Here is a 23,927-nt window from a genome sequence, read left to right on the forward strand (position 1 = left end):
TTTTTCCCACCCCACTAGATAAATTGTTCTTTGCGTTTTTGAGAAAAACTAAACAACAATGGCACACGGTAAACAGGTAAAGAAGCTTGTTCTAAAAAATACTAAGAAGTACCGGAAACGGGTGGGTGCTGTGCACCATCCGAGCAGCGTTTGGCAATTCAATGGTTTAGATTTCATCTTGACAATAAACGGCTCGGAGGCTACACTGTGGAGATCATGAGATATGGACCGTTGGATTGCCGAACGAACGGCTCCAGTGCTGTGCACCATCCTCGTTTCCAGAGTTTCCAATTTGGGGCATTTAAAATGTTTTGATATTTCTAAAACTTGCTCCTAACTTGCATGTTGAAAGCAAAAGACGAAGAAGTGAATCAATTCCTCTGTATTTACTCTTATTGAATACCGAGGATCCAAAAATATATATATACTCTTATTGAATACTAACCAAAATTATACTATATACATTGCATATTTTTTTTGATCGGTATATACATTGCATCTTAGGAGTAACACGCTAAGGTACAGAATGTATGCCGATTAACTGCCAAATGCATCTCGTTAACTCAATTCATGGTGTGGAATAGTAGACATGGAATTTGAAACACTGAGTTATTTTGGAAGCGTTATGATCATACAGCCACAGGTACTTTGAGTGACTCTAAAATCTTATCATCTATCTCGAATTTCATGGGCTTCTTATCTCTCCCGATCTTCACATACTCTTCGTACCGCTCCTTTAAATCTTCAGGAAGGTTTGTGGATGCTTGCCACCCCAAAATGTCCTTTGCTGCTCTTGGTTCTGCATAGAAGTGCTGCAAAAGTAGATCGATGAATGAGTTACCCATGCTTGCATGAGTCAGGGATTTAGACACGACACATTGTAAGAATTTAAAGGCTCTGTTTGGAACTTAATGAAAGAAATCCAACAGGAAGGTATATGATCATTTTTCATCTCTCTTATTTCATCTTCCTTTTTCTGCTCGAGTTTTTAAAGTCAGTTTAAGCTATTCAGTTTAAGCTATTCCCTTCATTGTTTCCTTTCTTTCCTCATGCAAAATCAAACAAGGCAGAGTTATTTTCTCTCTCGCTTCCTATTCATTTCCTTTGCAAAACCAAATGAAGAGAAACAACCAACTTTCCCTAGAACTTCTCTCACTAGTTCTCTCTTCTTTTTTCCTTTTCCTCCTTTCCACAAGTCCAACATAGCTTAAAAAGGCTAAAATTTAAGGGCCAGCTTGGATGGAGTAAAAAAGGAAGGGGAAAAATAAGAGGGGTATATGGAAGGGGCCCACCCCTTTTCCCCTTGTTTGGCATCCCATAAAATTCCCTGATAATTTCTTACCCCCTCATCTTTTCTCCTTGTTTTACGGTTTCTCGGGTATTATATCTGGGCTCCTCTTGAGGTGCCCCAAAATAATCCGGCTGTAGAGGGGTATTTTGTGGACGAAAATACCCCTTGTTATCCCCTTTCTCCATCCACCATTCAACCAATTTCTACTCTCTATTTTACCCAAAATCATATTTTCCATTCAAACCTATCCTAAGACTACTTATTTTGAGCACTTAATTTTTTAATATATAAACGGTGTAAAGAGATTGAAAAATTAAGTGTTTCAAATTTTAATCCGTTTGAACCGGTGCGAAGATCTTAGTTTTCTGATCATTTTATCTTAAATGGTCGTAATTAAATTTTGATTCTAGGGCTCTCGTTGAATAGTCCTAAGAAAGTCGTATAATCAAATATCCCTTAGGGCTATTCAACGAGAGCCCTAGAGTAAAAATTTAATTATGATCATTTAGGATAAAATGATCAAAAAACTAAGATCTTCGCACTGACTCAAACAGATTGAAATTTGGAACACTTTTTTAACCATATTTTTTAATATATAAACTGTCTAAAGAGGTTGAAAAATTAAGTGTTCCAAATTTCAATCCGTTTGAACCGGTGGAAAGATTTTAGTTTTCTGATCATTTTATCCTAAATTGTCATAGTTAAATTTTGAATCTTGATTAGCCCTAAGAGATATTTGATTCTACGAATTTCTTAAGATTAATCAACGAGAGCCCTAGAGTCAAAATTTAACTATGACTATTTATGATAAAATGATCAGAAAACTAAGATCTTTGCACAGGTTCAAACGGATTGAAATTTGGAACACTTAATTTTTTTTAAAAAAACCAAATTATAATACTAAATTGTTAATTTGTTAGTAGAAATAAATATTAAGGCTTAAATTGTGAAATAATAATTAAGGGACTGCACAAGGGCAAAAGGGTCATTTGATAGCTATTTATATCATCCATCCTTCATTATACCCCTATTAATCATCCATCCAAACCAAGTATTATTTAATCTTCCTTCTCTAATACCTCATCCAAACAACCTACTATTTAATCATCATATATAAACATCACATCAATGTGGGTCATCCCTTATTAACTAATACCCCCTACTATCTTATCCCCCTATTAACTAATACACCCAATTTTTTCCCCACATCCAAACGGACCCTAAGGGCTACGGAATCCTAACAACATAGCGAATAGATGAGCTTAAAGAAAACCCACCTTGATCTAGGCTTAAATTGTGAAAGAATAATTAAGGGACTGCACAAGGGCAAAAGGGTCATTTAACAGCTTTTTATATCATCCATCCTTCCTTATACCCCTATTAATCATCCATCCAAACCAAATATTATTTAATCCTCCTTCTCTAATACCTCATCCAAACAACCTACTATTTAATCCTCCTATATAAACATCACATCAATTTGGGTCATCCATTATTAACTAATACCCCTACTATCTTATCCCCCTATTAACTAATACACCCAATTTTTTTCCCACATCCAAACGGACCCTAAGGGCTACGGAATCCTGACAACATAGCGAATAGATGAGCTTAAAGAAAACCCACCTTGATCTAGCATTCAAACATCACATAGTTGGATGGTTCAAGTTTCTAATCATAAGCATGGAGTTGTCGCTAATTTTACTCAGTTTGGCCCAAGGAAATTGTTTCAGGATGACATTTTTTTTTGGAAGGCAAAAAAATTTCATAGTGATCTCTGAAATTGTTACAAAGATTAAAAGGAACAAGGAGCGATGGCATCGTACTCCTAACCCTCAGGATGACACATGCAATTAGAAGTCCTTTTGTCCAGTTTACCCCGTTTCCCTTCACTTTTTAATGTCAAGAAGAATAGAAGTTCGTACCATGTTACGGAAAGGAAAAGCTTTCTTGGCATCAACACCAATTGCTTTGGGATCATAATGCAAAATTTCAACTGGGAGGCCTGCAGCTTTAGCACAGAGTTTAGCCATTCCATCGAGTGTCACAGCGCGATCACTCACACAATTGAAGATGTTTCCACTTGCAGCAGATGAATTCTCTACTGCCAGAGTGAGCATGGAGGATAGATCTCTAACATGGGAGATGTTAGTAAGCTGCATTCCCGAACCTGGGATTGGAACTGGCCTTCCCCTAACGATTCCTGTTCAGAATTGATAGGTTTTTGTATTAATAGACTGCAATTGTTGGGGTAATACAAATCAATCACTATAAAGTTATATAAGTAAATATCGGGATCCAATGTAAGCTACTAAACTTAAAGAGCAAAGCTATATTACTTGAATAGTATCCATCAAAAGTTAAATCCCTTCGAAGGTATTGAGATTTAACGTAAAAGTTAAATCCCTTCGGAAGGATTGGGGTGTATTGGCTGGTTGGTTTGTTTTTTTTTTGGGTGATTTGGGTGTATTGGCTGATTGGGCTTGCCAGCTTTGTTTTGAGATAAACTTGCACATGAGGAGTAGAGTGGTATGTGCCAATCTTCTTGGGATATCCGTATCTACAATGATGCTATTTTCATCTCCCAATATTTTCGTGTTGTTATTTCTACACAAGTTAATAAAACTCTTGTTCCTATTAGAAAAAGGACACAAATGAAACCATATTCACAACTACCAAAAACATATTTACAGCCACAGATATCAAAAGTTCAAATGAATAGATTGCTGAGAAACAAACAAGAGTATAGCAAAGGGTTCTAAAATCATGTACTGTAATTTGATTAAATTCATGATGAGTGAAAGCATATTAAGTTCAAGATCATGTAGTGTAATTCGGGCATATTAAGCTCAAAATCATGGACTTACGATCAAAGAACCACTCCTCGCAATCTTTGTTATTGCCGGAACCAATCATGTACTGGGGACGGAATGATGCCCAACTGCTGAAAATATCTGAAATGTACTTCTCTACTCCAACATGACCAGCATCAGCTTTAACAACATCCTATCATGACAAAAGCTGAGATAAGTTGGCAGAATCTTTCTTTCATTCGTTATATATTACTGGGTATAAACATGCTACATACCCCTTCAACATGAGGAGGCTCCTCAGTTGCCTTATAGATTCCAGCACTGCTTATGAACAAAAATTGCTTTACACCACCACTATTGGCCCAATCTGCCACAGGCCTAGGCAAGAAGATTGCATCAGAAATTTCCACACAAAAACATGAGTGAAGGTTCCCCATTAGGCAGACAGTTCACTTTGCAAATGAGTGAATTGGAATGCTTCAATGGAATTCATTATTTGGTTTCTTTCTGTTCAGTCTGGCAGTGCATGAAGTCAGTGTTAATTCTCTTTTTTTGATCGGCTTGTAAGAATTCTCAAAACGGGTACCACAAAATCAACTTTACATATACTGAGTTTGGTCATGAATTGTGAACTTCTATCATACCCACGAACTTAAAGTTGGCCTCCCACAACCATATGATGCTACTGCAATAACTAAGCTCAAAGGCTTCAGATCATGGTGGGATTTATGGTGGAAAAGGAAAAAAGTAAGGAGAACGTGCAAAGACAATGAAGTGAATAAGCTAATTTATTTTCTTGGCAAATCCCTATAAAAACCATGATCCAATTACTGCCAATCCATCAGGCGAATCAAAAGCCTGAACTTGTTTTGAACATACAGGAATGAAATACCATCAACACATTTCAACAAGCAAAACGTAAAGCGATGGAATTCTATAGACAAATTCAAGCTTTCAAAATCAAATCAACAGACCTCACAGCATCCAAGTCCTTGCCATTGTTATCCAATAAAACATCAAATGCCGCTCCGTCCAAAACCTTCCCAATTTCTGCTGGGTCTCCCCACACCGTCTTTCCACCAGCACTCACAATCTCCTGAGAAACCAAATACCCACAATTTTTTATTGACAATTTCACCATACCCACAACAGAGTAGCAAAAAATAATCCCAAAGTAGTACAGTAGCAGAAACTAAAAGACAACAAATAAACTATTGAATGGTGGGTTTGCAAAAAAACAAATTGCGTGAAATAAATTCATCATACCCATGACAAAAGTACTAGCCAAAATCCCAACTCAACCGTCTATCCATACAAATGTAAAGCATATGTCGTTTCATATGTTCAAAAGATGGAAAATTTACTTCTACTTTCTCTGGTACGAAGCAAAAAAAAAGATGGGAACTTTACAGAGAATCTGTTGAATGGGGGTTTCTTCATCTTGTCTGAGGTCTCTTCACCAACAGTCATAATGGTGACCTCATGGCCAGAACCCAATAGTTCTTTGGCGAAGTAGAAACCAATGACGGCGTGGCCACCGCTGTTGGTATTGACAATCAGGACCTTCTTCTTCTCTGCTGCACCGGCTCTGACCCTGAATGAGGAGAGAGAATGGCGTCTGGAGGTTTTCGGGTGTGCGAGGAAAGAAGGGGAGATGGAGAGGGAGATAGAGTGGTTCGAGGTGGAGGAGGAGAGAGAGAGGCGTGGAGTAGGAGAGAGAAGAGGAGGAGGATGTTGGGTGGAGGTGGGAGAAGTGAATAGGAGAGAGGATGAGGAATGAAGAGTGGCCATTGAAGCTGTGTGTGTGTGTGTGAAGTGTGTGATCTGAAGGGACGATTTAGAGCCAGCGGTTTTGTATTCGACAAAGACAAAAAGAGGGCATCCAAATTCCAAAGTCCAACGTTTGCTATGCCAAATTTGTACACTTCGATTTTAAACATTAAAATGATCTGTTCCATTGAGATTATTTCAAGAGATTAATGTTGTGTCTGGAACACTTTTTAAAATATTTTTGAAAAAATAATGGGAGTAATAAGTGAAAAAAAATAAAGAAAAAAATGATTGAAAGTAAGAAGAATCTTTTGCAAAATACTTTTCAAAAAGAGAAGCAAACACAGCATAAGTAATTATTGATGTCTAGTTTATCAAAATTTCAATAAATTTTTCCAAAAGTTGATGCCCAAAGATACAAATTTGAAAACAAATCTCACGTGTATAACCACGTAAATACATTAAACGACTCAAAATACAAATCACATGACAATCTAAAATTAACTCAAATTTTGAGTCTTTCCCAAGCCCATCTCAATAATTAAGACTAACTCGTTAACAATATCAGCTACGCCAAACATCAAGTTGTTCAAATTTCATTTCAGATGATTTCCAAACGCATTAATCTTGCGATAAATTTGTTCGCACAGACAATTTGTGCATAGATTATGCACAGATTTTGTTGTGAAGCCCACTACGAGTTCCACACAAATGATCCGAGCCGTTCATTAAATGTAAAACATTTTTTCAAGGGTTTCCGAAAAAAATCAGTTCAATCCAATACTTATAGGTGCTTGATCTAATAATCTAACTTTTCATTACCCGAAAATCTGAACGAAAATTTAGATGATTGGATCGAACACTTATAGTTATTAAATTGAGCTGATTTTTTATGGGGGCTCTTGAAAAAATATTTTACATTTAATAAACGACTCGGATCATTTGTGCGGAACCCGTGGTGAGCTCCACAACAAAATATGTGCACATTCTGTGCACAGATATATGTGTGGTTAGCAGGGTTCTTAATCTTGAGGCAAATGGGTAAATGGATTTCAATCCATAATGGTATCATGAAAACAAAAAGGTTGTAATTATCAAAGGATTGCAACAATGCATTAAAACCCGTTTACCCCATTTACTTAAACTTCAAGATCAATGCGTTCAAATCATGTGAAAAGCGGTATCCGATCTACCTAATGTTTGGCACTATAGATTTTCTCAATGACTTTTAAAAAGTAGACAGTCCTAATTATTGAGTCGAGTCCGGAAAAGGTTCAAAAATTGCATGAATTGGACTATACGGGCTGAAAAAAATCTATGACATAATTTATGTTCTTAACGAGCTCTAAGAAGTGGACTATCCCAAACCTCCGATTATTGAGATGGATCCGGAAAGAGCTTGAAAACAGCATGAACACCTTAGTCCAATTAAGAGAATGCATTTCTTTTTAGAAGACTGAGAAAATGCAAATTCCACCACTTTTGAATCCTATAATATTAGATTAGGAATTAATTTCTACATTTCATTTTTTTTCATTTAGAAAAAAAAAAAAAAACACAAACACTTTCAACACTAAAATAATAAAAAGGAAATGTGAATATTAAAAAAGATAGTGCGGATATCAATTCCCTATTATTGGTGCTCCCCCCTCTCTCTAACCTTAAAGAAGCCACCGCCCCCAATCTCTCTCCTTCCCCTCCCCCAGGGTTTTATGCTCCAATGGGTGATGGGAGGGGAGGGGTTTCTCCCCCTCGTGGAATTTTTTCATCTCTCGATTTTAGATTTCGGAGGTTTTCTTTCTTTTCCCCTTTACCCCCATCATCCTCCTCTCCAAACCACCATCCGCCGCCCCTCCTCCGCCTCTTTTGCCGTGCAGTTCGACGGCTTTTGGATGTAGTGCATTGCAAATCGTGGTCGCCGAAGTGGGAGATCTAGGTAGGTGGATGAAATCTGCTCCGGTACTACGGACTCCGTTCGGTTATGTTACCGGTTTTTCTCTTCTTCTTTTTTGGTTCTTTTCTTTGGTGTCCCTTGTGTGGGTTTTCTCCCTGTTTATGGGGGCTTCTATCACCCCAGTGTGGGTGTTATTTGATTGTTTTCTGCAGTGCTCTGTCTGTTTGAAGCGATGGGTTTAGTTGGCGTTGGGTATAGTCTTTGAACTGAATCCCCTCCTATTTGATTTCTTAATCTCTTGTTTAGGGATATAGTTTCCTCTTGATGTACTATTTTTTTGTTCTATAATATCACCTACTATCGTTTTGGAGAAGGAAAAAAAATAACCAATTCCCTATTAGATTTTCTCAATTTAGTCCTCAATTCATAAGCTTTCTCTTGACATTGTCCATGCGGATCTGGACTGCCATCAACACTTTCAACAAGAAATTCCCCAATAGAATGCGTTTGTTACTAATGATTAATTTTAAAAAATATGATGCGAATCTAACAAAAATTCAGAAAAGACGAATAAAAAAGGCAAAACGAATAAGAAAAATAAGTTTACAAAAACGGAGCCTAAACGCAAGTGATTTGGACTGGATCGATTCGGGTCCCACACAGGCCCACAGTATCTAATGCCAAATACTATTTCAGGATGTGGTGGACGTTGGATTCCTTAAGATCCAGCAGTGTATAAAAAAGGGAAGTCACATGACGCACATTACTAAAAGCGTTATAAAGTGGACTTTGTGATTTGAGATAAAATTATAACGTTGGCGACACAGGCTCACCTATTTATTATAACCCCCAAGTCCCAACGAAAGAAAGCTCCATAAAACTAGCCGTTACCCCCCACCGTCTCCCTTTTCCTCTCGCTCTCTGAGCTTTTTTTTTTCTCTCTCTAAATCTCTCATGGCAGTATCATTGGAGGAAGAATCATCAACACCGGACAACCTCAACAAGGTTTGTGAAAAATTTAGGCCTTTTCCCAAACAATGGGAAAATATAGTACCTTAGAAAGTTCAATGTAGGCCTTTTTATGTTCATTTATTCACTAGCTTCTGAATTTGAATCATAGGAATCGACGAGCCGCACGAATTCATCTCCCATGATCAGCTCTACATCTGACAAACGATTCTGGAGTGCTCTGCAAAGCCGGATCGACGCCATTCTTGAAAATCGCAAGCCTTTCGACCCTTCTCTCCCTGCTAAATGGGTGGGCTCTCTCTGCCTCTCTCTCTTGTTTTTCTTTTGTTTTTGAGAATGGACGGATGGGTTATGTTGAAATTGCTTGTAGAATGCTGGAGGATCTGATCGCGCAAAGCGGATGAAGGAGGATTCATTGCTTTTGCTCAGAGGGTTTGACTCTGTTGCCCAGTCCCTGTCTCAGCTATCTAATAATCTGGACAATGCTCTTCAGGTAAACATATACAGGGCCTCACTGTATAATTTTTTTTCAAGATTTATTTTGGGTAATTGCGTTTATCCTTCTGGCCAGGAAAAAGAATTGTTCTCAAACGTTGGTTCACTGGTTTCAGATTATGCCGAATTTTTAGTCACGTTCGGCAAGTTAGTTTTTTGATAACTCATTTCCTGGCTAGTTTATGCGCAGCTCGATTAATCATGGGACCAATCCCACCGCCCAATTGCGGGGGTCCCAATTAATATGGACTTCAAACTTTAGAGCTTAGGAGGGAGCAACCCTAAGTCTGCCTAGACCACCAGGCCAACCCTTGGGGTTCATTAGGCAAGTTAGTATAGGTCATAAGCAGGTTGAATTCTCAGTCTTCCAAACTCACAGAGATAGTTCAGCTGAGAGTTTTCAATTGTCTTTCTATCAATTGCTTTCATTTAACCCAAAGTAATCACCGGTTTTCTCAGCACTGTTTCTCTGGTTTTCATGTTTTTAGGGAGCAAGAGATCTATCAAGGCCTCCCACACTGACTGAAATATATCAAAGTGCAATGGAAAAGGCCAAGAGTACCGAAAAGCGCAAAGAAGAAGAGGAGGAGGAGGAGAGTGATGAAGGCAAAAGAGGACAGAAGAGAAAGTATGAGGAACAAGGAGATAATTCACCCCAAGAGAATGAGAAAAGCCTAATAGAGAAGGGGAAGCTCAACAAAGCCAAAAATGTTCGAATTCTGTCTCTACTTTTGACAATTGATTCAGGAATAGTACTACTAGCGAGTTCGTGTTGTTAATTGGTGTACCTTTGTTGATCAATGCAGCTAGCGATTTCCATGGCAACAAAAGCAACTTCGCTCGCACGAGAACTGAGATCGATCAAATCGGATCTGTGTTTCGTGCAAGAACGATGTGCTATACTCGAGGAGGAAAATAGAAGGCTACGCGATGGGTTCTCCAAAGGCATTAGACCCGAGGAAGATGATCTGGTAACAAGTTGCTTCCTTCATATCGATTCATTTATTTGTAGGAGTTAAAAAAAAAATGAGATTAGAAACAAAATGGACCAATAAGGATTTAGGAGTATTAGTTTTCTTTATTTATAATCCTTTCGCACCCTTTCTCACCCTTTCTATTTGTTTCTTTCCCTCACCGTCCAACCGGATTGTTAGTTCATAATGTGGCTATTCTATACTGGATTTATGCCTACTGTTGAAAGTAAAATAAAAGTTGGGAATTTAGTTCTTTACCCTTGTGGAAATTTTCATATTTGGCAGGTGAGGCTTCAGCTGGAGGCACTGCTATTTGAGAAATCAAGATTAGCAAACGAGAATGCAAATTTAACAAGGGAAAACCAATGCCTTCACCAGGTGGTGGAGTACCACCAAATAACTTCCCAAGATCTCTCTCCTCCTGCATCCTATTATGAACATGTAGTAAGGGGAATGTGCTTGGACTTTTCGTCCCCACCACCAGCGATACCAGAAGAGGAGGAGGACGACAGAGAAGGTGAAGGAGAAGACGGTGACGAAGTTCCGAGGATGCCACGAAGGGATGTTTTCGGATTGTGCAATTATCTTGACGAGTGTTATGATGAAGAACAACAGCATGAGGAGGAGGAAGATTTCTGAAGTGCTGCAGACAGGGACTTATTTGTGGTTTGTTTTGAGTTTTTGGGCCAAAAGTGTATATTTGGATGATGGATTTTCAGGGTGGCTGTTTTAAGGGAGAAAATAAAGAGGAAGAGGAGAGGTTTGGGGAGAGAAACGAGCAAGAATCCAATTGTTACTGCATAATATTGGAATGTTAGCAGAATTTTCTTGGATATTTTCGCATGCCAAAATTTACCATCGTATCCCACTCCACTTTTAGAGTACAGATGGTAAATTTTGGTGTGCGAAAACCAATTTTCATCTTTTTTCTTATAAGTATTTCCATCTTTCCAATCAAGCGGACACAATCTTCTCTCCTTTTTTTCTTCTAAAAATCATCCAAACGATAGGGATTTCACTACTACAATCTCAAAGCAAACTGATCAATCATACCCATAACTCAACTATTTTCCATAGCTAACAATAGACAAAATAATTTAGGGTCAGCATAATTCCCAATCAATCATACCCACAAAATTTTGCTCAAATTTAGGGTCCTCAAATTTTCTTTTTTGGTCTTTCATTAGCCAGTTGGCCTTGAAGGTTGACATGAAGGTTGCCTTCCTTGCTGACCTATTGCGTTCTCAAATCATTTTTTAGCATTTGTGCTCGAAGGAATATAAGTATCTAAATATTGGACTATATATTCAAAAAAAGCTCTATAACTTCGGGGTATGGTTAAAAAAATTTGTGCGCTCGGGTTTAGCAATTTTATATCTCGGAAGCAACGGAATGCACAATGTCATAGGGGATGATACGGTATGATTAATCACAACATTATAAGTCCCTTCAAACTTCAGAAAAAGAGACCCTAAAATTGTCTACCATTTCTGAAACGAGTGGCACACGTGATTCCGTCATGAATTTTTTTTCTGTGGACACTCCGGCCAAACGCTCTTCGTTCGATATGCTTTTCAACAACATCGAATATCGACAGCCGCATGATGGATATTTTACCTTTTTTCTCGGTGTGGGGATGACCGAAACCCAAAAATCAAATGTTTTTGGGTTAGTTAGCGGCCGTACCATCTTCTCCCTTTATTCCACTGGAATTGAATTTTATTTTTGAAAATTATCAAGAAAACTTAAACAAATCCAAAATCAGAGCTCTCTTTACAAGTGTTGCTTTTATTTTCCCTGCTGACTCATAAGGATCAACCAATAAAGGAAGCCTATAGCCAAAAAGCAGAGAGGTAATGGTTTCTTTGGCCCTAAATAGAAATGCAGCAAATGCCAGCATAATAATTGAATTTTTTAACTTAATCCGAGTACATTTCCATAGCAATGATAATAGGAAGAATCTCCCACTTTACTCCTAAAAAATTTAAAAGGTTGGACGTTTGTTTATATTAATTTTGAAATTTTGTACGAAAGGGCGCTTATTTAAATGTTTGGTTGCTGACCTGAATATTTCTTTCTTTCTTTTTCTCGGCGAAAGCCAGCATTATCAGTTGTAAAAACTTATGAAAGACTAATTTACTCGCTCGAAAATGATTCTAAATGAATCAAACGCTACACGAAACCTCGAAATAGTTAGGGGAAGCAATGCAATGCCACCCAATGAACAGAATAAAATATCTTCTTTCTTGACACATGTTTGGTCACTTTTGTATGAAAAAAGTATGGTCATATATACTACTATAAAACTTCTTATTCCATATAATTCTAAGAACTTCAACAAATTAAGTTAAATAACCAGTCAGATCAATCTCTTCCTAACCAGCACATTCAAGTCCTCAACTTTATTTATTTATTTAAATTTAAATTTCACGTTAATATTCTAAATTGGGTTCTTTTATTGACAGTCCACTAGTCTGTCAGTAAATTAGAAGGAAAAAAAATAAACATGGAATATTCTTTTTACACTTTTCAATACACTTTTATACATTTTTTTACGTATTCGAAGTACATTTTTTTGCCTTAATTTCCTACTAAACTATTTTTAGCATTTTCCTTCGGAATTACTCCTGCTCATTACATTTGTGTGGCTGGCTGAAGGTGAAACCTCTGTTCCTCGTCTCAACAATATTAGACCACTCTACTGGCAATTTTTTGCACCTATAAATTCACCCCAACCCTCTTCACTTCTCTCCCATCACCTCTTCTTCTTCTTCTTCTTCTCTCCCTCATCCCTCTTTCCCTCCAATTCTAACCAACCATCTCAATTTCCTCACTTCGATATGCTTTTGCATTTCAGTTCATAGTCTTGTATCCTCTGCTTCTGCTTCTGCTCTGCTCTTCACTTCTCTCTCTCTCTCTCTCTCTCTCTCTCTCTCCCCCTCCAATTCTAACCACCCATCTCAATTTCCTCACTTCGATATGCTTTTACATTTCAGATCATAGTCTTGTATCCTCTGCTTCTGCTTCTGCTCTGCTCTTCACTTCTGTCACATCACCTCTCTCTCATTTCCACACCCCCCCCCCCCCCCCCCCCCCCCCCCCCCGCTCTCTCTCTCTCTCTCGCTCCCTCTTTCCCTCCAATTCTAACCAACCATCTCAATTTCCTCACTTCGATATGCTTTTGCATTTCAGAATATAGCCTTGTATCCTCTGCCTCTGCTCTGTTTTTGCCCTGTTTCCTTCCCACAAAAAATATTCACTGATAACAATATGTCCTCCATTGTGTGTCAAAGGTCTCAACCCTGCCTCTACCCGTTGCTCACAGAACCACGTGTTTCGATACACAAATCAAATCCCTTCGAATCCTTCCCTCAAAATCAAGAAGAACGCCCTGAGAATTCTCGCAGCAAAAACAAAAACAGCAACGGCGAATCCGGTGTTTGGAGCTTCATACAATCACTAACCGACAACTCCCACAATTGCAAAGACCTGTCAGATAACAACCAAGTCTTTGTCCACCCTCTTGCGAAGCGCTCTGCTTCAGCACTGAGCGTGAAAAGCCTGGAAATGTGCACAGAGAGTCTAGGAAGCGAAACGGGCAGCGACATTAGCGAGAGCAGTGACGAATTCCCTCCTTTTTCATCCAAAATTGAGAGTTCTCACTCAGTTGGGAAACTAAAGTCCCGAGACATGGAATTCAGTCGGAAACTGATCCCCGACCGCAGTTTCCCGCCTCCCCTGACTACGATCAGTGGCTCGGACAGTGTTCGAATGAGGTCCCACCGGGAAGGCGGCCGGTTAGTTGTAAAAGCCGTTACTGTCGCTTCTTCCATCGGTTACTTTCAAGCCGATCGAGCCGACGGCCATCTTAGGCTTTGTTTGGTGAAAAATAGTAAATCTCTGGACTATGACAATGAGCAAGTTGATGAAAGTGACTCTAGAGCTTTAGGCTATTATGGTGATGATGGGGATGGTGTTGATGATGATGATGGTGATTATGGTATGTGGGTTGAGGGCAGAGGAGAGAATATTGGGAAAGGTGAGGGTGAAAGTGGGATTGGAGAGATTCAAAGGCCAAGTAGGTGCAAGGAAGGTGGTGGGCGAGGGAAGAAAAGGATGTCCAGTTGGAGGCCATTTCTTAAAGCTCTCTGCTAAAGGAATTGGAAATCTGTTTTGTCTCTCTTTTTCTAAGAGCAATTTTGTTCGCTCTCGCTTTGATCGGCCCCCTCTTAGAATGAGCAAATTCGCCGAGGGTGAACAAAGCAAAGGTGAAACAAAATTGCTTTCCATTTTTACTTGTGATCTGCTATTAGTGTTTTAGGTTTTCTGTCTCATTTCTGAACCTGGCAGTTATTGTCGTTATTGGTATATTCTCTCTCTCTCTCTCTTAATCACGTCTGTGTACTCGTGATTTGTGTTTGTTAGAAAAGTGAATTGACAAGAAGTTTGCTCTTTCTCGTGAACACAATTGCATGTCAGCACGACATCATTCTATTACAGAGATGTATAATTTCGTTTTTGTAAGAATATACTCCTATTATTTTCCAACTCCAAGCAGATAGTACGATGTTGGTTTGCGCGAAATGGACCAGGTTGATGGGGATGTTACTCATGATTAATTAATCTTGGAATCAGGAAGGTTTAGGATGCGGAGTTTGGATGTTCTATCTCGAGGCCCTCAAGTTTAGGCACTTGCAACTCACAAATTAAAAAACTAAAAACTTTTCCATTAGTGAACGGTGGGATTCATCTCTAAAAATTAGTTTGATACACATAAGTTAAATTGGATACCCGTAAATATAAAGTAGAGGAAATTTCTAATATATCCCTTCGAATTTAAGTGAAAATTCATTTTGATTCTTCACGTTTCAATTTCAACAAACATATCCTTCCACTTTTGAATTGATTTCAATGACAACCCTGTGTTGGATGGTATTAGTTTTATGGATGGAAAATTGTCATGTGCCCAGCACATGACCACTTTTGAAAGGTAGATTTGACCATTCTCCCCCCCCCCCCCGCCCCCCCCCCCCCCCCCCCCCCATTTCCCTCTCTGTACAAATGCATAATTTTAACTCTCTATCCTCCCTCTCCCCACAATTTCTACACAAACCCATTTCACCCAAACAGTAAATTACCATTCCAATTAACAAAAATCACAAAAAAAGAAGCAAAAAGATTAATTTTTAGTGCTTTCCCCATGATTTCTATACCAACCTATACATGAACAAATACAAATGAAGCCAGTTGCACTTGCTGGAGACGGCGTGGATCAAATGAATGATGTCGGCGAACTAGTGAGGTGAACCAGGGCCCAATCGAAGGCGTGCTTGCTGTTGGGCCCGTGATTCACGGCTATGAGGATATCGCAGCCGCAACGCCTCTCGTAGGTTTCTCTGATTCTCTCTCCAGCTCCAGGTCCTCCACCATCGGTATCAATGACAGTAGCTTCACTTCTCTCCAGACTCCGGTTGTACTCTTCTTCCTCCATTAGAGGTTCCATTCTCTCTCTCTCTCTCTCACAAAATGAGAAACTATCTTTGCAGCTAAGTTAGGCATTGTGAATCTGACACGGTGGTCGCCGGTGAGGTGTTTCACGCTAGCACGTATCTGTATATGGGTAATTGGACGGCAATTGGGGGCAGTTGAGGCAGAGGCGACTGGGGTGCTCTTTTGTTTGGGTTTTTCGATGGGTGGTTGTGTGTCGGAGGTGGGGGTACGTAGCTGGTGCTGGTCTATGCTGGTCCGAGTGTTACCGGTTTGGGTTTGGTTGGGAATGGGAGGAGTGGAAGTGATGTGATGTGATGTATTACTATTTGTTAATGGGTGGGAGAGAGAGAGGGGAGGGGGCAAAGGCTATGATGCTCCCAAGTGGTATGGGAGCATCATACTCCCAATAAATTATAAGCAATACTTACCATTCATTAAGGCAACACTTACCATTGTATAAGGCAGAACTTACCACACAAGTGTGGTAAGTTCTGCCTTATACAATGGTAAGTGTTGCCTTAGTGAATGGTAAGTATTGTCTGTTCTGTGGTAAGTAATCCTCCGTTTTTTAGATCAAAACCGCCTCATTTTTAACAAAACCACCCTATTTTTAGTTTTTGGTTTTGATCTAAGGGCTGTAATTTATCTATTTTCAATCCAAGGGCTGTAATTTATTGGGAGTATGATGCTCCCATACCACTTGGGAGCATCACAGAAGTTTGGCAAAGTATGATGCTCCCAAGTGGTATGGGAGCATCATACTCCCAATGAATTATAGGCAATACTTACCATTCACTAAGGCAACACTTACCATTGTATAAGGCAGAACTTACCACACAAGTGTGGTAAGTTCTGCCTTATACAATGGTAAGTGTTGCCTTAGTGAATGGTAAGTATTGCCTGTTCTGTGGTAAGTAATCTTCCGTTTTTTAGATCAAAACCGCCTCATTTTTAACAAAACCACCCTATTTTTAGTTTTTGGTTTTGATCTAAGGGCTATGATTTATCTATTTTCAATCCAAAAGCTGTAATTCATTGGGAGTATGATGCTCCCATACCACTTGGGAGCATCACAGAAGTTTTGGTTTGAGGGAGGAGTGGAATGGCAAGTCTACCCCTGAAAAATGGTCACATGCTAGGCACATGACAATTTTCCGTCCAAAAAATTAACACTATCCAAAACAGGGTTGACATTGAAACCAATTTAAAAATAAAAGGATATGTTTGTCCAAATTAAAACGTGAAAGACCAAAATGAATTTTCGTTTAACGTTGATGGAATATAACATAAATTTTCCCTATAAAGTAATAGTAGATGATTGGGTTGTAAAAGTGTCGGTCTAAAAGCCGGTGATTGGAGTAGAGTAGTTGATTATTTCAGCTGATTTAAAAATTTAACGAGTTTCACGAATATTTTCAAATTGAACTTGTTAACGAGGCGAATCAAATCAAACTAGCTTTAATCGAGATGATTATTACCGATTTCAAGTTGGTAGATTTATTTTTATTTTTTATAACTCAGGGACCAATTTTACCGCTCATTTCCAATTAAAATTAAAACAACATCCTGTATGAACTGGCCCTAAAAGAATTGATAGCATCTGATATATTTCAAACTTGAGACCTTAAGAGAGCAAACCTATAAGTCTCAAGTCTTGATTACTAGGCCAACCTCTTGGGATTATTGGAAGCTGAACGAATGAAGTAGTACTAGCTTGATTTGAAAGTTTAAAGAGCTTCACAAAAATTTCAAGCTTGATTTATTTGGGCAATAAACTGTCTTGAACAAGGTTTAACGAGCAAATCCGAACTCAAACTCGGTCAATTTCGTTCTAATCTCAAGCTACTTGCAAACAACTTCACCCGCAACTCAACTAATTACTTAGGAACCAATCTTACCTTCCCTAGTGGGACTAGACAAACCCAACACCACTTAATACCATTACCATAGGGTGTGTTCTATTAACTAAAATAAATATTTTTTTTTAAAATTAAAAGTGATATATTGTGAAGAATGATCTGTCTCATGAAATGAAAAATAAGTATTTAAAAAATAATAATTTTAGTGGAACGGGCCTTTGTATTCTCCAAACGGAATGGCCAAACGTTGAAGACAAGGTCAGTCTTGTCATCTACACCTTGTTTCTTGCTGCTTCTTTTTTCTAACAAAGAAAGAAGTCAGACACCTAAATCACCTAATTAAGTAGCAGCGTAAGAATGAGCGAGAGAGCGTCTTTAAACATATTTCAAACTGCTAAAATTCACAAGAGCGAGCTAGCGAATATTCAAAGCTTAAGCATAGTATGAGAATTGAAAACCGCAAGCGTGAACATTTTGAAGGATTACATGACTAAGGTCATTCACAGTGGTATAATAAAAAAATAAATAACCAAAAGTTGACACACCAGCTTTTAATTATTTATTTAAGAGGTTGCTAAGCTTAACAATGTTGAGGTCCACAATGGTCACTTCTAGTCCATAACCGAAATAAGGGGTCCACTACAATTTCACACTCTCTCCCCCCTCCGTTTCCCACTATTCACCTCCCTTCACTACGTTTTTTTTTGGGAAAAAATATATCGATTCCCTCCCTTAATTGTGGAAAAAAATCGGTGACTTCCTTCTCTCTTATTATGAATTTTTTTGGATGATCGAGAGATATAAACTTTATTTTTTGAGGGAAAAAAGAGAAATAGTTTGTGGGTGAAGAGAAAAAAATATAGAGCAAGCGAATAAGAGAATAAGAAAATGCCAGTAGAAACACGCATGTATCCAAATTTTGGAACCAGTTAACTTATGTGGGGTGGGGTCATCAAATTTTGATTATTGAAAAATGTTGCTAGTTTTGGTTATCCAAAACTTGATTTTGTCTAAGGATGTAGCTAACTTTGATTATACCACTGTGAGCCATCTTTTGCACCAATATTGTTAACTTTAAAAACAATTGGTTTTTGATTATACCACTATGGATGACCTAAGAGCATCCGCAATGGTAATAATCAAAATCAAAAACCAAAATATGCTATGTCAGCATTTAATTATCTATTTAGTCCATAATCAAACTTAACAACCTCTATCTCCACATTGGTTATTTTTACATCCCTAACCAAAAAAAACCCCACAATACACAATGCACATTTATCTAATCGCAAACGAGTTCCAATCACGCACCCGACCATACCAAATTATTCGTTTGGATGAGATAATTCCAATGTGAGATGTTTTTGAGTTATTGTTGGTTATTGAGTTTTGGTTATTGGTAAAAGCTGTTAAGTTCAGTTATAGAATGAGTAGAATTTGATTATTTGCTAAAAAATTTATAATTTTGCTTATTACAATGTAGGGTGTTTTTTGAACATTATTGTTACATTTGTTTATTTACGCCTATTTGCTTATTACAATAGAGATGCTCTAAGACAATGTCGCTATTGTGGTGTAAAGTTACTCTTAAATTCTCCCATCAAATTGAGAAAAGAGAGAGAAGAAGATGAAGTTACTTGTTAGTGCCAAACTTAATAATATTAAAATATTCAGTCCTCCTTCTGAGATTCTATTACTAGCATAATTAATTGACACAAAATTACTTTTCTATGTTGAAAAGGGTAAGATATATTATTCGGTTTCTTAGCTAGAGTGGTCCATTATTAACAACAGAAAGGATATGCCGATATGAGTACAGCATAGGCAGGTTAAAAAAAAAGTACAGCAAAGGCTGGATGTACAGCAGACAGATTAATTTTAGACTCATCACGAATCCTGAAAAGATGACTAAATTCTAAAACAAAGTTGAATGATTCGTAAACCTCTTTACCGATATCGAATTGAGATGATTTTTTACATGAATCTTAAAGAAAATATTTTGAAAAAAAAAAAAGTAATTCCGATAATTTTTATAGAATCCGAGATGGGTTCAAAATCTATGTGTGTATGCTGTCGGTACAGCTACCTGTAGCACCTCTGTATTAACGATGCCATGCAAGGCAAAAAGTGGTGAAGGCGTACGGATGTTTCTTGTTTGGGTTGCTTGAAATTGGCTACATGGGGCATATGATAATTAGAAAGTGGGTGACATTCTTCTCCTTTATAAAAGAGGAGAGGAAAGTGTCCCACGTGGAGTTTGGTCCTTACGTTTTTCATTTATTTTATATATTTCACGTGTTCAAATTAGTTTACGAACATTTCATCTGATAGGGGAGTTCAATTTTAGCGCCTACTTGCGGGAGCTTAATAAAATTAGCATGGTCTGACCCAAACACCTGAAAAGATTCGAACCTATGAGCACAAAAAAAGAAAAACCCTCAAGTTTTACCTCTTGACCAGGTTATCATATTTGGACTTCCATGTCTTAATCTTTATTTCTTGCGAGGAAGGAGAAAGAGAGATGGGGTAAGCTAGCACTGCCGACACACACATGTATAAGAACCCTTTCGAGTCCATTAATTAACCACAGTCTTTCAGATCCGTTCGTTTTGTTATTTTGGATTTGAATTTGTAGATAATGAGTGTAAAGAGAAATAGCGTAATAATTGAAAATAGGGGTAATGATTGAAGAGAGATAGAGAGAAAAATGAAAGTAATAATTAAAGAAAAATAAAATAATAATTAGAATTCAAAATCCAAAACCTCTAAACGAACGAGATCTCAATGTCTTAATCAAGCCTTTTGTCTTGTATTGAATTGTTCTTCGGTAGTTGGGCGTTGGTTGAGGGCTGTGGGGCTCGAATGGGCAGGGTAAGGAATCCTGCAGCATGCTTCTTATATTACATTTGTGCATGTACGGTCTGAACACAACCACATTTGGTACGTTAGACATGGTTATCAAATATGGCCACCACAGCTATCCTCAATCACCTCTTCAAACATTGGCTAGCCAGGCAATGTCGTGAGAACGATGGATCTACAGGTTGCATGGTCTCGTTTTGATATGTCATCACTCGTTAACCCTAGTTCTCCAACTTCAATCTAAACGAGGAATACATGCATACACATGTCACAAAGTATTACTTTGTTCGCCCATGTCACAAAGTATTACTTTGTTCGCCCATCTAAAAAGTAGATCAATGTCATTCACTTTATGTGTGACCTAAATTTCAAGGTGCCACTTCAATCGTTAGGTGGTTCATTTTCACGACTTAATATTTTTTATTTTTCCTATAAAATTTAATATTTACTCGAGTAAGATATCAGAAGATGGGAGATGCAATTGTCATAGTTTGGATCCCATATTATTACTTTTCTTTTTGGACGAAATTAAGACATCATACATTGGTTTGAGAAATGCGACACGTTTGAAATTTTAGTTAGCCGTTTAGAAGGGAGGACCGCACTCATAAAGGAAACCTAGTCGTCGCTAGGCAAGGATGGCCAGATCATCGGTGGTCCGCCCAGTCATTGTCACTCTGCCGCTCTTTTTCCTTTAATATGTAACAAGAATTTGGTCCATATATATATATTTCTCGTAATAGACTCACATAATCACCATCTATATATCTACTATATATGTTTACACACCCGAGATCATGCCATTCCTACATGACACAAAGTATTTTGCTTGAGAATTATTAGGAGTATTAATTAACAAGCAATGTTGGCTATGAGATTGATCTCCTGGGATTAATCAACGTACGTGTAAGCTGGTCCGAACATTTAATCGAGTTATCAAAATATTAACAAGCGATGTTATAAGTACCAATATTGTTCTAATAACTAGTAGCAGAATCATGGAGTATCTTTAGTACATCAACTTTGTGAAAAGAGTAAGAACAAGGTGTCGGAGAGAGGGAGATAGCCACAGTAGTATTAACAATAGCAGTAGTAGTTGAGTGGCCACACAAGCAAGGATGGAGCTAGGGGCTAGTAGGGGCGGTCGCCCCTTCCCCCTTACGATTTTAAAAAATACTGCTATTACATTGGAAAAAAAATTTATTATCAAAATATATCGTCTCGCCTCCGCTCTTGAAATATAGCTCGTCCTCTTATGCGAAAATTCTGGCTCCAACCCTGCATGCAAGGGCCAAGGGAGTTTCTTCTTGGTAGTGGTTGAAGTGAATCGATCGGGTGAGATATTTTTCTACATTCAACTCATTGTTCTCCCCTTGCGTCAAAAGTTAATAATGAAAGCTAGGTTTTTGTTTTTTTTTGAAAACCATGTAAAATTAGGGGGAAAGATTTCCCTCCATTACCTTTGTCTTTTAACGTGAAATTATACAATAGTTTGCGAGTACCGTCAAGTAGAAATACAGACCACTTTAAACCACACATTCTTGTGGGGTCTGCCACTAAGTACTTAGTGTATGAACCCCACATAAACACGTGATTGTAAAATGATTCGGAATACCATGTGGCGGTACGTGCTCCTGGACTTTTGAATAATTACTCTCTTTAATCAGAAAGATCATTATCGTGTTTTTAAAAACATACGAGTCACCCCACCATACGGTACACAACAGAAGAATAAAAAATTGAAATAACTTTAAGGGCAAGGGAAAGAAATTAAAACTGTCAAAGCATGAGCCTGTAGTATTCAATTCAAATCTTGAGTGTTAAGTTGTTGGTTTTATGATGTTACTATGGCAGCGATTTTATCATCAACTCGTGGAAACCTTTGCATAGCTCCCTTATAACGGACCAGAAGCAGCTACCTTGGCGTATGGTGGAGGGACAAAACTCTGGAGACGGTTAAGATTTCGCTGCTTGAATAGAAGTTCTCGGCCTTTTCTCCAACACATTGACTAATTTATTCGGAGCTATTAGAGCCTGGCTACACTTTCGTAACTCCAAACAAAAAAATACTTGTAGTTTATCTAGTTAATCTGCATAACTTGACCAGAAATGATTCGTGCACAGCAGCTGTGCACAGCGGTCTTTTTCTCCCGCCTCGGGTAGCGCAAAGATGATCGGCTAAATTCTGAAGTGATTTTAGGTGTTTTGTTAACGCCTCTAACGATATCGAACGAAACTCATTTTTTACAGAGACCTTAAACGACATATTTTGAACAAAATGAGCGGCTTCGATCATCTTTGCGCTACCCGAGGCGGGAGAAAAAGACCGCTGTGCACAGCTGCTGTGCACGTAGCACAACTCTAACTTGACTCGAACACTTATCAAAAAAGACCCATCAAAAAAAAGAAGTTGCTGAGTTCGTTAATTTAATGATTAGAAGTACCATATATATATATACACACACAAAACTGAAGTAGTGCCTGCACGAAAATAATTGAACCAGATGATGCGTGCAAGACGTACTCTACTCTACTCTACTCTACTCTACTGGTCCCGAAAGAGTCAAGTTGCTCTTATAATTGGTCTAGCCAAATACTCCACTACAAACAGACTAGGTATCTTGTAAAATGGATTCATGGGGACCGACCCCCTTGTCTCAAGAGCCTAGCCTATAGCTCCTATTGGAATATTCGAAAAGATTTGACAAAAAAGAGTCGGCAGGACTCTAGTACTTGTTGTTTACAGCTCAAACTTGGAAACAAAAAGGGTTTAATCCTTGCCACATGTTTGGAAATGAGCGGAGGGAGTACGTAGTCAGACTTTTTGTGTACCCGCGAGGTTTAATCCTTTTCATACGTTTGGAAATGAGTGGAGCGGTCCGATTTTGTATATTTCTGACATGTCGTACTACACACTCATGATCTTGTTTTTGGATTAGTTTGATCCCACCTCATCCCCATGACCCATCACTTTTGGAGTGAGAATGTACACCATTCTTTTCCATATATGTGAAAGGTTACAACAATTGGATATGTTAGGCATTGTCACGTGTTGTTTGATTAGTAATAAGAAAACAACCATTTTGAAATTACTTTGCAACCACAACTCATGCAGTACCAGGTAGACGGTTGTGGCTGTTAGTTGTGTCCATAGGATTATTGATAATTTATACACTGAGAGAATCGTCAGTTTTGTGTTGACTTTTCGTTCAACGACAAATTAAAGAATTTAATATGTGTGAAGAATTTATTAAACTTTCATTGCAAGTGTTGGGTTGCCATTAGAAACTTCAGGCATCAATCACAACCTAATTTAACATGGAAACAAATTAATAGCTCCGTGACGAAAATAGAAAATAGTAATAATTTAAGTTCAATAGCCTACCTACACTACATAGTTACACGCTATGCGTTACCCTACATTTTAAGTGGGTCCCACAAAATGAAGTTCACATCGGTTCTGGATCTAATAGGGCCTTCCCCTGTTTAAACTGGGCTGAACAGGTTACT

At 38.2% G+C, this 23,927-nt stretch overlaps 3 protein-coding genes across 3 annotated transcripts; 2 read left to right on the forward strand and 1 right to left on the reverse strand.

Moving 5' to 3' along the window:
* Window positions 1-407: 407 nt before the first annotated feature.
* LOC131325783 (chloroplast stem-loop binding protein of 41 kDa a, chloroplastic) lies at window positions 408-6,040 on the reverse strand. The gene is made up of 6 exons (XM_058358236.1): window positions 5,515-6,040; window positions 5,079-5,200; window positions 4,380-4,482; window positions 4,159-4,297; window positions 3,217-3,494; window positions 408-812 (listed from the first exon to the last, which is right to left on the reverse strand). The coding sequence occupies exons 1-6, from the start codon at window positions 5,893-5,895 to the stop codon at window positions 630-632; spliced, it is 1,206 nt and encodes a 401-aa protein (XP_058214219.1). The 5' UTR covers window positions 5,896-6,040; the 3' UTR covers window positions 408-629.
* Window positions 6,041-8,636: 2,596 nt separating this feature from the next.
* LOC131325795 (uncharacterized) lies at window positions 8,637-11,160 on the forward strand. The gene is made up of 6 exons (XM_058358243.1): window positions 8,637-8,773; window positions 8,889-9,026; window positions 9,108-9,230; window positions 9,721-9,942; window positions 10,039-10,203; window positions 10,492-11,160. The coding sequence occupies exons 1-6, from the start codon at window positions 8,723-8,725 to the stop codon at window positions 10,843-10,845; spliced, it is 1,053 nt and encodes a 350-aa protein (XP_058214226.1). The 5' UTR covers window positions 8,637-8,722; the 3' UTR covers window positions 10,846-11,160.
* Window positions 11,161-13,476: 2,316 nt separating this feature from the next.
* On the forward strand, window positions 13,477-14,361 carry LOC131332263 (protein FANTASTIC FOUR 2-like). Its single transcript, XM_058366393.1, has one exon. The coding sequence runs from the start codon at window positions 13,477-13,479 to the stop codon at window positions 14,359-14,361; it is 885 nt and encodes a 294-aa protein (XP_058222376.1).
* Window positions 14,362-23,927: the final 9,566 nt, after the last annotated feature.

Source organism: Rhododendron vialii, chromosome 1a, assembly GCF_030253575.1.
Source record: "Rhododendron vialii isolate Sample 1 chromosome 1a, ASM3025357v1".
Taxonomy (NCBI): Eukaryota; Viridiplantae; Streptophyta; class Magnoliopsida; order Ericales; family Ericaceae; genus Rhododendron; species Rhododendron vialii.

What these genes read in the sequence shown, in the direction of transcription:
- LOC131325795 (XM_058358243.1), top strand. Translation starts at nt 8,723, where the DNA reads ATGGCAGTATCATTGGAGGAAGAATCATCAACACCGGACAACCTCAAC. An exon ending in CACCGGACAACCTCAACAAG is followed by an intron (nt 8,774 to 8,888) that starts GTTTGTGAAAAA and finishes TTTGAATCATAG; the next exon opens with GAATCGACGAGCCGCACGAA. An exon ending in AGCTCAACAAAGCCAAAAAT is followed by an intron (nt 9,943 to 10,038) that starts GTTCGAATTCTG and finishes TGATCAATGCAG; the next exon opens with CTAGCGATTTCCATGGCAAC.
- LOC131325783 (XM_058358236.1), bottom strand. Translation starts at nt 5,895, where the DNA reads ATGGCCACTCTTCATTCCTCATCCTCTCTCCTATTCACTTCTCCCACC. An exon ending in CGAGGAGTGGTTCTTTGATC is followed by an intron (nt 3,495 to 4,158) that starts GTAAGTCCATGA and finishes AATTCTGAACAG; the next exon opens with GAATCGTTAGGGGAAGGCCA. An exon ending in CTTTTCCTTTCCGTAACATG is followed by an intron (nt 813 to 3,216) that starts GTACGAACTTCT and finishes CTACTTTTGCAG; the next exon opens with CACTTCTATGCAGAACCAAG.
- LOC131332263 (XM_058366393.1), top strand. Translation starts at nt 13,477, where the DNA reads ATGTCCTCCATTGTGTGTCAAAGGTCTCAACCCTGCCTCTACCCGTTG.